The sequence below is a fragment of the Saccoglossus kowalevskii genome, chromosome 7, assembly GCF_978046115.1.
Source record: "Saccoglossus kowalevskii chromosome 7, keSacKowa6.1, whole genome shotgun sequence".
In the NCBI taxonomy this organism is placed as follows: domain Eukaryota; kingdom Metazoa; phylum Hemichordata; class Enteropneusta; family Harrimaniidae; genus Saccoglossus; species Saccoglossus kowalevskii.
Genome location: NC_140647.1, coordinates 23338837 through 23356546, shown reverse-complemented (window position 1 = coordinate 23356546; position 17710 = coordinate 23338837). Strand labels below are relative to the sequence as shown.

General features: G+C 44.9%; 1 protein-coding gene across 1 annotated transcript in view; it reads left to right on the top strand.

Moving 5' to 3' along the window:
• LOC102800477 (kinesin-like protein KIF28) overlaps window positions 1-17710 on the top strand; it is an 83021-nt gene that overhangs the window by 3704 nt on the left and 61607 nt on the right. Inside the window, exons 5-7 of the mRNA XM_085501864.1 lie at window positions 168-279; window positions 1276-1380; window positions 1509-1642. Of these exons, the coding sequence (XP_085357990.1) occupies window positions 168-279; window positions 1276-1380; window positions 1509-1642 (351 nt within the window). The remainder of the gene's footprint in view (window positions 1-167; window positions 280-1275; window positions 1381-1508; window positions 1643-17710) is intronic.

The window sequence follows — 17710 nt, the reverse complement described above, 5'->3', positions numbered from 1 at the left end:
TTTTGTTATTTTTTAAAGTCATGTATGTAGTCATTTATGCGACAGTATTCTGTTTGTTTAGTTGGTTGAAACTTTAGAAAAGCTCCAGCATTTGACAAAAAAAGCATTTTGGCAACAACAATTTTAGATCTGTTTTTTAACCTATAAATGCTTTTTCTTCACTGCAGTTGATTCTCTAAAAGTGTTTCCTGTGAATAGCTTTGCTGACATTGAAGGTAGGATGAATGAAGGGACTAGAAATAGAACCATTGCCGCGACTAATATGAATGCTACAAGCAGGTAAGTATATAATCAATATAAATATTGTAGCAATGTATGAATTATATTGCTCTGACAAGTGCTTCTTCAGTAGAAGATCGAATAATTACATTTACCATGTTTTCTTTATTAGAAGCTCACCTTTAGTGGGAGTGAATCTAAATAGAATGGTATTATACATATACTGGATCATTAATATATATGACCAGAGGTACATTACTTGGGGTTTGCAGCGCGCATAGTACTGTTTGGTGACATCATGCCAAGATCCCATTCTCGTAGATAGCGAGACTGATGCTATGAACTTCTGACATGACATAGGCGGTTTGTAATAAAACAACAAAACATGTAGGAAATATAGTTATCGTAATCCGTCATATCGTGAGCAGCTATTTTGATCCACCTGGACATCTTTTTTCTGAGTTGGAACGCTTATGCGAGTGCGAGATTGAAACAGGATCTTGGTATCATGTCACCGTAGTTGCAAAGCCCAAGTAATGTACCTCTGATATGACTTATTTTGAAAACGAACTCACCTCTGTAATTTCTGTAAATTCTACCAATAGAGCAAATACAGTATTACCTTTTTCTTGAGATCATCATAACTGTTGCTTATTCACTTCCCAGTCTGATTAAAATCAAATGTAGGTGTATGCTCCAAATATTAATTTCTAATTAATTTTGTTTTACTCAACGTTATTAAGTTTTTATTTAAAATTAATTACAACAAGTAAAGCCAGAAAAAATAATAATAAAAAAATATGACATCTATACCTACATTTTTAATCTGTCAATTGCATACATAATTATAAGATTTGGTTCCAAAATATAATGTTATAACGACAATAAACCATCTGAATTTTTGTGATTTGGTTTGAATAATTTTTTTAAGGGAGTCATTGAGCCTATATACAGTGAATGCTAATTGCTGCAAAACTAACTTGTGAAATTTATATATAAAATTTATTCTCACAAAATCATTATTTATGCTTGTTTATCATTTTTATTATGTTACAGTCGAGCACACACAATCGTCACCATCACACTGGTTATGAAAAGAACTGAGGGAGGAAAGTCATTGGCAAAAACATCTGTTTTAAATTTAGTAGATCTTGCTGGCAGGTAAATATTCTGGTACTACGTAATCTAATGTATCAGCACATTTTAAAAGTAGTGCATTCAAATTTAATATAAGCATACTTAAAAATGTTGCAATTCAGACAAAACCAACATTTATATAATATTTGCAGTGAGCGTGCTGACCAGACTGGTGCTACTGGTGACCGACTGAAGGAAGGTAGCATGATAAATCAGTCATTGACTACACTCGGCAACGTTATCAAGGCTCTTGCTGATACTGGATCAGGAAAGAAATCTGGCCATGGTAAGAATGAAAGTTGTATTATGGAATATATGCTATTTTAGCTTTGCATCAACATATGAATAGTACGTGCCATATGTTACAACAACAATTGGATTGTAAGATGTCCATGTCTACACATAATTACACATAGATTCGTGAGGTCCATACATATTTACTACATATTTACACATAGATCCATGTGGGTCGACGCATATTTACACATAGATCCATGGAGGTCTACACATATTTACACATAGATCCAATTGGGTCTACACATTTACACATAGATTCATGAGGTCCAGAATATTTACACATAGATCCATGTTGGTCGACGCATATTTACACATAGATCCATGGAGGTCTACACATATTTACACATAGATCCAATTGGGTCTACACATTTACACATAGATTCATGAGGTCCAGAATATTTACACATAGATCTATGTGGATCTACAAATATTTACACATAGATCCATGTGGGCCTGCACATATTTACATATAGATCCAATTGGGTCTACACATTTACACATAGATTCATGAGGTACAGACATATTTACACATAGATCTATGTGGATCTACAAATATTTACACATAGATCCATGTGGGCCTGCACATATTTACATATAGATCCATGATTACATTTGGTTAATTAATAATAATTACACACAGATCCATTCATTTTCTATCTTGGTAGTTAGTGCATCATATTCTAACATTATCAATTTTCCTTCACCTTCACTTTCACCTATTTTTCAGCATTTCTGCACATCATTTCCAGGCTGCACTGCTAGTTCATATCATTCCCCTGGTGAGCTTCTTCAAGCATATTATAAAGTTGTATTCACTCCAATCTTTTTTTGAACATATGAAGTAAGTCATGCACTACTGTTTTGAATTTGGCTTCTGTGCATGCTAAACATAACTAACCTAACCAGTAACCAACCCACCATGCCTATAAGTTGGCAGTCCAACCCACCATGTCTATAAGTTGGCAGTCCAACCCACAATGCCTACAAGTTGGCAGTCCAACCCACCATGCTTATAAGTTGGCAGTCCAACCCACCATGCTTATATGTTGGCAGTCCAACCCACCATGCTTATAAATTGGCAGTCCAACCCACCATGTCTATAAGTTGGCAGTCCAACCTACCATGTCTATAAGTTGGCAGTCCAACCTACCATGTCTATAAGTTGGCAGTCCAACCTACCATGTCTATAAGTTGGCAGTCCAACCCACCATGTCTATAAGTTGGCAGTCCAACCCACCATGCCTATAAGTTGGCAGTCCAACCCACCATGTCTATAAGTTGGCAGTCCAATCCACCATACCTATTAGTTGGCAATTCAACCCACCATGTCTATAAGTTGGCAGTCCAACCCACCATGCCTATAAGTTGGCAGTCCAACCTACCATGTGTAAAAGTTGGCAGTCCAACCCACCATGTCTATAAGTTGAAAGTCCAACCCACCATCTCTATAAGTTGGCAGTCCAACCCACCATGCCTATAAGTTGGCAATCCAACCCACCATATCTATAAGTTGGCAGTCCAATCCACCATGCCTATAAGTTGGCAGTCCAACCTACCATGCCTATAAGTTGGCAGTCCAACCTACCATGTGTAAAAGTTGGCAGTCCAACCCACCATGTCTATAAGTTGAAAGTCCAACCCAACATGTCTATAAGTTGGCAGTCCAACCCACCATGCCTATAAGTTGGCAATCCAACCCACCATATCTATAAGTTGGCAGTCCAATCCACCATGCCTATAAGTTGGCAGTCCAACCTACCATGTGTAAAATTGGCAGTCCAAGCCACCGTGTCTATAAGTTGGAAGTCCAACCCATCGTGTCTATAAGTTGGCAGTCCAACCTACCACATCTATGAGCTGGAAGTACAAACCACCATGTGTAAAAGTTAGCAGTCCAACCCACCATGTCTATAAGTTGAAAGTCCAACCCACCATGTCTATAAGTTGGCAGTCCAACCCACCATGCCTATAATTTGGCAATCCAACCCACCATATCTATAAGTTGGCAGTCCAATCCACCATGCCTATAAGTTGGCAGTCCAACCTACCATGTGTAAAATTGGCAGTCCAACCCACTGTGTCTATAAGTTGGAAGTCCAACCCATCGTGTCTATAAGTTGGCAGTCCAACCTACCATGTCTATGAGCTGGAAGTACAACCCACCATGCCTATAAATTGGCAGTCAAACCCACCATGTCTATAAGTTAGCAGTCCGACCCACCATGTTTATAAGTTGGAAGTCCAATCCACCATGCCTATAAGTTGGCAGTCCAATCCACCATGCCTATAAGTTGGCAGTCCAACCCACCATGTCTTTAAGTTGGAAGTACAACCCACCATGCCTATAAATTGGCAGTTAAACCCACCATGTCTATAAGTTAGCAGTCCAACCCACCATGCCTATAAGTTGGCAGTCCAACCAACTATGTCTATAAGTTAGAAGTCCAAACCACCGTGCTTATAAGTTGGCAGTCCAACCCACCATGTCTATAGGTTGCAAGTTCAACCCACCATGCCTACAAGTTGGCAGTCCAACCCACCATGTCTATAAGTTGGAAGTTCAACCCACTCTGCCTACAAGTTGGAAGTCCAACCCACCATGCCTATAAGTTGGCAGTCCAACCAACTATGTCTAAATGTTAGAAGTCCAACCCACCGTGCTTATAAGTTGGCAGTCCAACCCACCATGTCTATAGGTTGCAAGTTCGACCCACCATGCCTACAAGTTGGCAGTCCAACCCACCATGTCTATAAGTTGGAAGTTCAACCCACTCTGCCTACAAGTTGGAAGTCCAACCCACCATGCCTATAAGTTGGCAGTCCAACCAACTATGTCTATAAGTTAGAAGTCCAAACCACCGTGCTTATAAGTTGGCAGTCCAACCCACCATGTCTATAGGTTGCAAGTTCAACCCACCATGCCTACAAGTTGGCAGTCCAACCCACCATGTCTATAAGTTGGAAGTTCAACCCACTCTGCCTACAAGTTGGAAGTCCAACCCACCATGCCGACAAGTTGAAAGTCCAACCCACTATGCCTATAAGCTGGCAGTCCAACCCACTATGCCTATAAGATGGCAGTCCAACACACCATGCCTATAAGTTGGCAATTCAACCCACCATGCCTATAAGTTGGCAATCCAACCCACCTTGCCTTTATGTTGGCAGTCCAACCCACCATGTCTATGAGCTGGAAGTACAACCCACCATGCCTATAAATTGGCAGTCAAACCAACCATGTCTATAAGTTAGCAGTCCAACCCACCATGTTTATGAGTTGGAAGTCCAATCCACCATGCCTATAAGTTGGCAGTCCAATCCACCATGCCTATAAGTTCGCAGTCCAACCCACCATGTCTATAAGTTGAAAGTCCAACCCACCATGTCTATAAGTTGGCAGTCCAACCCACCATGCATATAAGTTGGCAGTCCAATCCATCATGCCTATAAGTTGGCAGTCCAACCCACCATGTCAATAAGTTGGAAGTCCAACCCACCATGTCTATAAGTTGGCAATCCAACCCACCTTGCCTTTATGTTGGCAGTCCAACCCACCATGTCTATGAGCTGGAAGTACAACCCACCATGCCTATAAATTGGCAGTCAAACCAACCATGTCTATAAGTTAGCAGTCCAACCCACCATGTTTATGAGTTGGAAGTCCAATCCACCATGCCTATAAGTTGGCAGTCCAATCCACCATGCCTATAAGTTCGCAGTCCAACCCACCATGTCTATAAGTTGGAAGTACAACCCACCATGCCTATAAATTGGCAGTCAAACCCACCATGTCTGTAAGTTAGCAGTCCAACCCACCATGCCTATAAGTTCGCAGTCCAACCATCTATGTCTAAATGTTAGAAGTCCAACCCACCGTGCTTATAAGTTGGCAGTCCAACCCACCATGTCTATAGGTTAGAAGTTCGACCCACCATGCCTACAAGTTGGCAGTCCAACCCACCATGTCTATAAGTTGGAAGTTCAACCCACTCTGCCTACAAGTTGGAAGTCCAACCCACCATGCCTACAAGTTGGAAGTCCAAACCACCATGTCAATAAGTTGGCAGTCCACCCCACCATGCCTATAAGTTGACAGTCCAACCCACCATGCCTATAAGTTGGCAGTCCAATCCACCATGCCTATAAGTTGGCAGCCCAACCCACCATGCCCATAAGTTGGCAATCCAACCCACCATACCTATAAGTTGGAAGCCCACCCCACAATGCCTATAAGTTGGGAGTCCAATCCACCATGCCTATAAGCTGGCAGTCCAACCCACCATGCCTATAAGTTGGCAGTCCAACCCACCATGTCTATAGGTTGCAAGTTCGACCCACCATGCCTACAAGTTGGCAGTCCAACCCACCATGTCTATAAGTTGGAAGTTCAACCCACTCTGCCTACAAGTTGGAAGTCCAACCCACCATGCCTATAAGTTGGCAGTCCAACCAACTATGTCTATAAGTTAGAAGTCCAAACCACCGTGCTTATAAGTTGGCAGTCCAACCCACCATGTCTATAGGTTGCAAGTTCAACCCACCATGCCTACAAGTTGGCAGTCCAACCCACCATGTCTATAAGTTGGAAGTTCAACCCACTCTGCCTACAAGTTGGAAGTCCAACCCACCATGCCGACAAGTTGAAAGTCCAACCCACTATGCCTATAAGCTGGCAGTCCAACCCACTATGCCTATAAGATGGCAGTCCAACACACCATGCCTATAAGTTGGCAATTCAACCCACCATGCCTATAAGTTGGCAATCCAACCCACCTTGCCTTTATGTTGGCAGTCCAACCCACCATGTCTATGAGCTGGAAGTACAACCCACCATGCCTATAAATTGGCAGTCAAACCAACCATGTCTATAAGTTAGCAGTCCAACCCACCATGTTTATGAGTTGGAAGTCCAATCCACCATGCCTATAAGTTGGCAGTCCAATCCACCATGCCTATAAGTTCGCAGTCCAACCCACCATGTCTATAAGTTGAAAGTCCAACCCACCATGTCTATAAGTTGGCAGTCCAACCCACCATGCATATAAGTTGGCAGTCCAATCCACCATGCCTATAAGTTGGCAGTCCAACCCACCATGTCTATAAGTTGGAAGTCCAACCCACCATGCCTATAAGTTGGCAATCCAACCCACCTTGCCTTTATGTTGGCAGTCCAACCCACCATGTCTATGAGCTGGAAGTACAACCCACCATGCCTATAAATTGGCAGTCAAACCAACCATGTCTATAAGTTAGCAGTCCAACCCACCATGTTTATGAGTTGGAAGTCCAATCCACCATGCCTATAAGTTGGCAGTCCAATCCACCATGCCTATAAGTTCGCAGTCCAACCCACCATGTCTATAAGTTGGAAGTACAACCCACCATGCCTATAAATTGGCAGTCAAACCCACCATGTCTGTAAGTTAGCAGTCCAACCCACCATGCCTATAAGTTCGCAGTCCAACCATCTATGTCTAAATGTTAGAAGTCCAACCCACCGTGCTTATAAGTTGGCAGTCCAACCCACCATGTCTATAAGTTAGAAGTTCGACCCACCATGCCTACAAGTTGGCAGTCCAACCCACCATGTCTATAAGTTGGAAGTTCAACCCACTCTGCCTACAAGTTGGAAGTCCAACCCACCATGCCTACAAGTTGGAAGTCCAAACCACCATGTCAATAAGTTGGCAGTCCACCCCACCATGCCTATAAGTTGACAGTCCAACCCACCATGCCTATAAGTTGGCAGTCCAATCCACCATGCCTATAAGTTGGCAGCCCAACCCACCATGCCCATAAGTTGGCAATCCAACCCACCATACCTATAAGTTGGAAGCCCACCCCACAATGCCTATAAGTTGGGAGTCCAATCCACCATGCCTATAAGCTGGCAGTCCAACCCACCATGCCTATAAGTTGGCAGTCCAACCCACCATGCCTATAAGTTGGCAGTCCAACCCACCATGCATATAAGTTAAAATTGACACTCCAACCAACCATGCCTATAAGTTGGCAGTCCAATCCACCATGCCTATAAGTTGGCAGCCCAACCCACCATGTCTATAAGTTGGCAGTCCAACCCACCATGTCTATAAGTTGGAAGTCCAACCCATCGTGTCTATAAGTTGGAAGTCCAACCCACCATGTCTATAAGTTGGCAATCCAACCCACCTTGCATTTATGTTGGCAGTCCAACCCACCATGTCTATGAGCTGGAAGTACAACACACCATGCCTATAAATTGGCAGTCAAACCAACCATGTCTATAAGTTGGCAGTCCAACCCACCATGCCTATAAGTTGGCAATCCAACCCACCATATCTATAAGTTGGCAGTCCAATCCACCATGCCTATAAGTTGGCAGTCCAACCTACCATGTGTAAAATTGGCAGTCCAAGCCACCGTGTCTATAAGTTGGAAGTCCAACCCATCGTGTCTATAAGTTGGCAGTCCAACCTACAACGTCTATGAGCTGGAAGTACAAACCACCATGTGTAAAAGTTAGCAGTCCAACCCACCATGTCTATAAGTTGAAAGTCCAACCCACCATGTCTATAAGTTGGCAGTCCAACCCACCATGCCTATAATTTGGCAATCCAACCCACCATATCTATAAGTTGGCAGTCCAATCCACCATGCCTATAAGTTGGCAGTCCAACCTACCATGTGTAAAATTGGCAGTCCAACCCACTGTGTCTATAAGTTGGAAGTCCAACCCATCGTGTCTATAAGTTGGCAGTCCAACCTACCATGTCTATGAGCTGGAAGTACAACCCACCATGCCTATAAATTGGCAGTCAAACCCACCATGTCTATAAGTTAGCAGTCCGACCCACCATGTTTATAAGTTGGAAGTCCAATCCACCATGCCTATAAGTTGGCAGTCCAATCCACCATGCCTATAAGTTGGCAGTCCAACCCACCATGTCTTTAAGTTGGAAGTACAACCCACCATGCCTATAAATTGGCAGTTAAACCCACCATGTCTATAAGTTAGCAGTCCAACCCACCATGCCTATAAGTTGGCAGTCCAACCAACTATGTCTATAAGTTAGAAGTCCAAACCACCGTGCTTATAAGTTGGCAGTCCAACCCACCATGTCTATAGGTTGCAAGTTCAACCCACCATGCCTACAAGTTGGCAGTCCAACCCACCATGTCTATAAGTTGGAAGTTCAACCCACTCTGCCTACAAGTTGGAAGTCCAACCCACCATGCCTATAAGTTGGCAGTCCAACCAACTATGTCTAAATGTTAGAAGTCCAACCCACCGTGCTTATAAGTTGGCAGTCCAACCCACCATGTCTATAGGTTGCAAGTTCGACCCACCATGCCTACAAGTTGGCAGTCCAACCCACCATGTCTATAAGTTGGAAGTTCAACCCACTCTGCCTACAAGTTGGAAGTCCAACCCACCATGCCTATAAGTTGGCAGTCCAACCAACTATGTCTATAAGTTAGAAGTCCAAACCACCGTGCTTATAAGTTGGCAGTCCAACCCACCATGTCTATAGGTTGCAAGTTCAACCCACCATGCCTACAAGTTGGCAGTCCAACCCACCATGTCTATAAGTTGGAAGTTCAACCCACTCTGCCTACAAGTTGGAAGTCCAACCCACCATGCCGACAAGTTGAAAGTCCAACCCACTATGCCTATAAGCTGGCAGTCCAACCCACTATGCCTATAAGATGGCAGTCCAACACACCATGCCTATAAGTTGGCAATTCAACCCACCATGCCTATAAGTTGGCAATCCAACCCACCTTGCCTTTATGTTGGCAGTCCAACCCACCATGTTTATGAGCTGGAAGTACAACCCACCATGCCTATAAATTGGCAGTCAAACCAACCATGTCTATAAGTTAGCAGTCCAACCCACCATGTTTATGAGTTGGAAGTCCAATCCACCATGCCTATAAGTTGGCAGTCCAATCCACCATGCCTATAAGTTCGCAGTCCAACCCACCATGTCTATAAGTTGAAAGTCCAACCCACCATGTCTATAAGTTGGCAGTCCAACCCACCATGCATATAAGTTGGCAGTCCAATCCACCATGCCTATAAGTTGGCAGTCCAACCCACCATGTCTATAAGTTGGAAGTCCAACCCACCATGTCTATGAGCTGGAAGTACAACCCACCATGCCTATAAATTGGCAGTCAAACCAACCATGTCTATAAGTTAGCAGTCCAACCCACCATGTTTATGAGTTGGAAGTCCAATCCACCATGCCTATAAGTTGGCAGTCCAATCCACCATGCCTATAAGTTCGCAGTCCAACCCACCATGTCTATAAGTTGGAAGTACAACCCACCATGCCTATAAATTGGCAGTCAAACCCACCATGTCTGTAAGTTAGCAGTCCAACCCACCATGCCTATAAGTTCGCAGTCCAACCATCTATGTCTAAATGTTAGAAGTCCAACCCACCGTGCTTATAAGTTGGCAGTCCAACCCACCATGTCTATAGGTTAGAAGTTCGACCCACCATGCCTACAAGTTGGCAGTCCAACCCACCATGTCTATAAGTTGAAAGTCCAACCCAACATGTCTATAAGTTGGCAGTCCAACCCACCATGCCTATAAGTTGGCAATCCAACCCACCATATCTATAAGTTGGCAGTCCAATCCACCATGCCTATAAGTTGGCAGTCCAACCTACCATGTGTAAAATTGGCAGTCCAAGCCACCGTGTCTATAAGTTGGAAGTCCAACCCATCGTGTCTATAAGTTGGCAGTCCAACCTACCACATCTATGAGCTGGAAGTACAAACCACCATGTGTAAAAGTTAGCAGTCCAACCCACCATGTCTATAAGTTGAAAGTCCAACCCACCATGTCTATAAGTTGGCAGTCCAACCCACCATGCCTATAATTTGGCAATCCAACCCACCATATCTATAAGTTGGCAGTCCAATCCACCATGCCTATAAGTTGGCAGTCCAACCTACCATGTGTAAAATTGGCAGTCCAACCCACTGTGTCTATAAGTTGGAAGTCCAACCCATCGTGTCTATAAGTTGGCAGTCCAACCTACCATGTCTATGAGCTGGAAGTACAACCCACCATGCCTATAAATTGGCAGTCAAACCCACCATGTCTATAAGTTAGCAGTCCGACCCACCATGTTTATAAGTTGGAAGTCCAATCCACCATGCCTATAAGTTGGCAGTCCAATCCACCATGCCTATAAGTTGGCAGTCCAACCCACCATGTCTTTAAGTTGGAAGTACAACCCACCATGCCTATAAATTGGCAGTTAAACCCACCATGTCTATAAGTTAGCAGTCCAACCCACCATGCCTATAAGTTGGCAGTCCAACCAACTATGTCTATAAGTTAGAAGTCCAAACCACCGTGCTTATAAGTTGGCAGTCCAACCCACCATGTCTATAGGTTGCAAGTTCAACCCACCATGCCTACAAGTTGGCAGTCCAACCCACCATGTCTATAAGTTGGAAGTTCAACCCACTCTGCCTACAAGTTGGAAGTCCAACCCACCATGCCTATAAGTTGGCAGTCCAACCAACTATGTCTAAATGTTAGAAGTCCAACCCACCGTGCTTATAAGTTGGCAGTCCAACCCACCATGTCTATAGGTTGCAAGTTCGACCCACCATGCCTACAAGTTGGCAGTCCAACCCACCATGTCTATAAGTTGGAAGTTCAACCCACTCTGCCTACAAGTTGGAAGTCCAACCCACCATGCCTATAAGTTGGCAGTCCAACCAACTATGTCTATAAGTTAGAAGTCCAAACCACCGTGCTTATAAGTTGGCAGTCCAACCCACCATGTCTATAGGTTGCAAGTTCAACCCACCATGCCTACAAGTTGGCAGTCCAACCCACCATGTCTATAAGTTGGAAGTTCAACCCACTCTGCCTACAAGTTGGAAGTCCAACCCACCATGCCGACAAGTTGAAAGTCCAACCCACTATGCCTATAAGCTGGCAGTCCAACCCACTATGCCTATAAGATGGCAGTCCAACACACCATGCCTATAAGTTGGCAATTCAACCCACCATGCCTATAAGTTGGCAATCCAACCCACCTTGCCTTTATGTTGGCAGTCCAACCCACCATGTCTATGAGCTGGAAGTACAACCCACCATGCCTATAAATTGGCAGTCAAACCAACCATGTCTATAAGTTAGCAGTCCAACCCACCATGTTTATGAGTTGGAAGTCCAATCCACCATGCCTATAAGTTGGCAGTCCAATCCACCATGCCTATAAGTTCGCAGTCCAACCCACCATGTCTATAAGTTGAAAGTCCAACCCACCATGTCTATAAGTTGGCAGTCCAACCCACCATGCATATAAGTTGGCAGTCCAATCCACCATGCCTATAAGTTGGCAGTCCAACCCACCATGTCTATAAGTTGGAAGTCCAATCCACCATGTCTATAAGTTGGCAATCCAACCCACCTTGCCTTTATGTTGGCAGTCCAACCCACCATGTCTATGAGCTGGAAGTACAACCCACCATGCCTATAAATTGGCAGTCAAACCAACCATGTCTATAAGTTAGCAGTCCAACCCACCATGTTTATGAGTTGGAAGTCCAATCCACCATGCCTATAAGTTGGCAGTCCAATCCACCATGCCTATAAGTTCGCAGTCCAACCCACCATGTCTATAAGTTGGAAGTACAACCCACCATGCCTATAAATTGGCAGTCAAACCCACCATGTCTGTAAGTTAGCAGTCCAACCCACCATGCCTATAAGTTCGCAGTCCAACCATCTATGTCTAAATGTTAGAAGTCCAACCCACCGTGCTTATAAGTTGGCAGTCCAACCCACCATGTCTATAGGTTAGAAGTTCGACCCACCATGCCTACAAGTTGGCAGTCCAACCCACCATGTCTATAAGTTGGAAGTTCAACCCACTCTGCCTACAAGTTGGAAGTCCAACCCACCATGCCTACAAGTTGGAAGTCCAAACCACCATGTCAATAAGTTGGCAGTCCACCCCACCATGCCTATAAGTTGACAGTCCAACCCACCATGCCTATAAGTTGGCAGTCCAATCCACCATGCCTATAAGTTGGCAGCCCAACCCACCATGCCCATAAGTTGGCAATCCAACCCACCATACCTATAAGTTGGAAGCCCACCCCACAATGCCTATAAGTTGGGAGTCCAATCCACCATGCCTATAAGCTGGCAGTCCAACCCACCATGCCTATAAGTTGGCAGTCCAACCCACCATGCCTATAAGTTGGCAGTCCAACCCACCATGCATATAAGTTAAAATTGACACTCCAACCAACCATGCCTATAAGTTGGCAGTCCAATCCACCATGCCTATAAGTTGGCAGCCCAACCCACCATGTCTATAAGTTGGCAGTCCAACCCACCATGTCTATAAGTTGGAAGTCCAACCCATCGTGTCTATAAGTTGGAAGTCCAACCCACCATGTCTATAAGTTGGCAATCCAACCCACCTTGCATTTATGTTGGCAGTCCAACCCACCATGTCTATGAGCTGGAAGTACAACATACCATGCCTATAAATTGGCAGTCAAACCAACCATGTCTATAAGTTGGCAGTCCAACCCACCATGCCTATAAGTTGGCAATCCAACCCACCATATCTATAAGTTGGCAGTCCAATCCACCATGCCTATAAGTTGGCAGTCCAACCTACCATGTGTAAAATTGGCAGTCCAAGCCACCGTGTCTATAAGTTGGAAGTCCAACCCATCGTGTCTATAAGTTGGCAGTCCAACCTACAACGTCTATGAGCTGGAAGTACAAACCACCATGTGTAAAAGTTAGCAGTCCAACCCACCATGTCTATAAGTTGAAAGTCCAACCCACCATGTCTATAAGTTGGCAGTCCAACCCACCATGCCTATAATTTGGCAATCCAACCCACCATATCTATAAGTTGGCAGTCCAATCCACCATGCCTATAAGTTGGCAGTCCAACCTACCATGTGTAAAATTGGCAGTCCAACCCACTGTGTCTATAAGTTGGAAGTCCAACCCATCGTGTCTATAAGTTGGCAGTCCAACCTACCATGTCTATGAGCTGGAAGTACAACCCACCATGCCTATAAATTGGCAGTCAAACCCACCATGTCTATAAGTTAGCAGTCCGACCCACCATGTTTATAAGTTGGAAGTCCAATCCACCATGCCTATAAGTTGGCAGTCCAATCCACCATGCCTATAAGTTGGCAGTCCAACCCACCATGTCTTTAAGTTGGAAGTACAACCCACCATGCCTATAAATTGGCAGTTAAACCCACCATGTCTATAAGTTAGCAGTCCAACCCACCATGCCTATAAGTTGGCAGTCCAACCAACTATGTCTATAAGTTAGAAGTCCAAACCACCGTGCTTATAAGTTGGCAGTCCAACCCACCATGTCTATAGGTTGCAAGTTCAACCCACCATGCCTACAAGTTGGCAGTCCAACCCACCATGTCTATAAGTTGGAAGTTCAACCCACTCTGCCTACAAGTTGGAAGTCCAACCCACCATGCCTATAAGTTGGCAGTCCAACCAACTATGTCTAAATGTTAGAAGTCCAACCCACCGTGCTTATAAGTTGGCAGTCCAACCCACCATGTCTATAGGTTGCAAGTTCGACCCACCATGCCTACAAGTTGGCAGTCCAACCCACCATGTCTATAAGTTGGAAGTTCAACCCACTCTGCCTACAAGTTGGAAGTCCAACCCACCATGCCTATAAGTTGGCAGTCCAACCAACTATGTCTATAAGTTAGAAGTCCAAACCACCGTGCTTATAAGTTGGCAGTCCAACCCACCATGTCTATAGGTTGCAAGTTCAACCCACCATGCCTACAAGTTGGCAGTCCAACCCACCATGTCTATAAGTTGGAAGTTCAACCCACTCTGCCTACAAGTTGGAAGTCCAACCCACCATGCCGACAAGTTGAAAGTCCAACCCACTATGCCTATAAGCTGGCAGTCCAACCCACTATGCCTATAAGATGGCAGTCCAACACACCATGCCTATAAGTTGGCAATTCAACCCACCATGCCTATAAGTTGGCAATCCAACCCACCTTGCCTTTATGTTGGCAGTCCAACCCACCATGTCTATGAGCTGGAAGTACAACCCACCATGCCTATAAATTGGCAGTCAAACCAACCATGTCTATAAGTTAGCAGTCCAACCCACCATGTTTATGAGTTGGAAGTCCAATCCACCATGCCTATAAGTTGGCAGTCCAATCCACCATGCCTATAAGTTCGCAGTCCAACCCACCATGTCTATAAGTTGAAAGTCCAACCCACCATGTCTATAAGTTGGCAGTCCAACCCACCATGCATATAAGTTGGCAGTCCAATCCACCATGCCTATAAGTTGGCAGTCCAACCCACCATGTCTATAAGTTGGAAGTCCAACCCACCATGTCTATGAGCTGGAAGTACAACCCACCATGCCTATAAATTGGCAGTCAAACCAACCATGTCTATAAGTTAGCAGTCCAACCCACCATGTTTATGAGTTGGAAGTCCAATCCACCATGCCTATAAGTTGGCAGTCCAATCCACCATGCCTATAAGTTCGCAGTCCAACCCACCATGTCTATAAGTTGGAAGTACAACCCACCATGCCTATAAATTGGCAGTCAAACCCACCATGTCTGTAAGTTAGCAGTCCAACCCACCATGCCTATAAGTTCGCAGTCCAACCATCTATGTCTAAATGTTAGAAGTCCAACCCACCGTGCTTATAAGTTGGCAGTCCAACCCACCATGTCTATAGGTTAGAAGTTCGACCCACCATGCCTACAAGTTGGCAGTCCAACCCACCATGTCTATAAGTTGGAAGTTCAACCCACTCTGCCTACAAGTTGGAAGTCCAACCCACCATGCCTACAAGTTGGAAGTCCAAACCACCATGTCAATAAGTTGGCAGTCCACCCCACCATGCCTATAAGTTGACAGTCCAACCCACCATGCCTATAAGTTGGCAGTCCAATCCACCATGCCTATAAGTTGGCAGCCCAACCCACCATGCCCATAAGTTGGCAATCCAACCCACCATACCTATAAGTTGGAAGCCCACCCCACAATGCCTATAAGTTGGGAGTCCAATCCACCATGCCTATAAGCTGGCAGTCCAACCCACCATGCCTATAAGTTGGCAGTCCAACCCACCATGCCTATAAGTTGGCAGTCCAACCCACCATGCATATAAGTTAAAATTGACACTCCAACCAACCATGCCTATAGGTTGGCAGTCCAATCCACCATGCCTATAAGTTGGCAGCCCAACCCACCATGTCTATAAGTTGGCAGTCCAACCCACCATGTCTATAAGTTGGAAGTCCAACCCATCGTGTCTATAAGTTGGAAGTCCAACCCACCATGTCTATAAGTTGGCAATCCAACCCACCTTGCATTTATGTTGGCAGTCCAACCCACCATGTCTATGAGCTGGAAGTACAACACACCATGCCTATAAATTGGCAGTCAAACCAACCATGTCTATAAGTTAGCAGTCCAACCCACCATGTTTATAAGTTGGAAGTCCAATCCACCATGCCTATAAGTTGGCAGTCCAATCCACCATGCCTATAAGTTGGCAGTCCAACCCACCATGTCTATAAGTTGGCAGTCCAACCCACCATGCCTATAAGTTGGCAGTCCAACCCACCATGTCTATAAGTTGGCAGTCCAATCCACCATACCTATTAGTTGGCAATTCAACCCACCATGTCTATAAGTTGGCAGTCCAACCCACCATGCCTATAAGTTGGCAGTCCAACCTACCATGTGTAAAAGTTGGCAGTCCAACCCACCATGTCTATAAGTTGAAAGTCCAACCCACCATGTCTATAAGTTGGCAGTCCAACCCACCATGCCTATAAGTTGGCAATCCAACCCACCATATCTATAAGTTGGCAGTCCAATCCACCATGCCTATAAGTTGGCAGTCCAACCTACCATGTGTAAAATTGGCAGTCCAACCCACCATGTCTATAAGTTGGCAGTCCAATCCACCATACCTATTAGTTGGCAATTCAACCCACCATGCCTATAAGTTGGCAGTCCAGCCCACCATGCCTATAAGTTGGCAGTCCAACCTACCATGTGTAAAAGTTGGCAGTCCAACCCACCATGTCTATAAGTTGAAAGTCCAACCCAACATGTCTATAAGTTGGCAGTCCAACCCACCATGCCTATAAGTTGGCAATCCAACCCACCATATCTATAAGTTGGCAGTCCAATCCACCATGCCTATAAGTTGGCAGTCCAACCTACCATGTGTAAAATTGGAAGTCCAAGCCACCGTGTCTATAAGTTGGAAGTCCAACCCATCGTGTCTATAAGTTGGCAGTCCAACCTACCATGTCTATGAGCTGGAAGTACAACCCACCATGTGTAAAAGTTGGCAGTCCAACCCACCATGTCTATAAGTTGGAAGTACAACCCACCATGCCTATAAATTGGCAGTCCAACCCACCATGTCTATAGGTTGGAAGTTCGACCCACCATGCCTACAAGTTGGCAGTCCAACCCACCATGTCTATAAGTTGGAAGTTCAACCCACTCTGCCTACAAGTTGGAAGTCCAACCCACCATGCCTACAAGTTGGAAGTCCAACCCACTATGCCTATAAGCTGGCAGTCCAACCCACCATGTCTATAAGTTGGAAGTCCAACCACCCAGCCTATAAGTTGGCAGTCCACCCCACCATGTCAATAAGTTGGCAGTCCACCCCACCATGCCTATAAGTTGACAGTCCAACCCACCATGCCTATAAGTTGGCAGTCCAATCCACCATGCCTATAAGTTGGCAGCCCAACCCACCATGCCTATAAGTTGGCAATCCAACCCACCATACCTATAAGTTGGAAGCCCACCCCACAATGCCGATAAGTTGGGAGTCCAATCCACCATGCCTATAAGCTGGCAGTTCAACCCACCATGCCTATAAGTTGGCAGTCCAACCCACCATGCCTATAAGTTGGCAGTCCAACCCACCATGCATATAAGTTAAAATTGACACTCCAACCACCCAGCCTATAAGTTGGCAGTCCACCCCACCATGTCAATAAGTTGGCA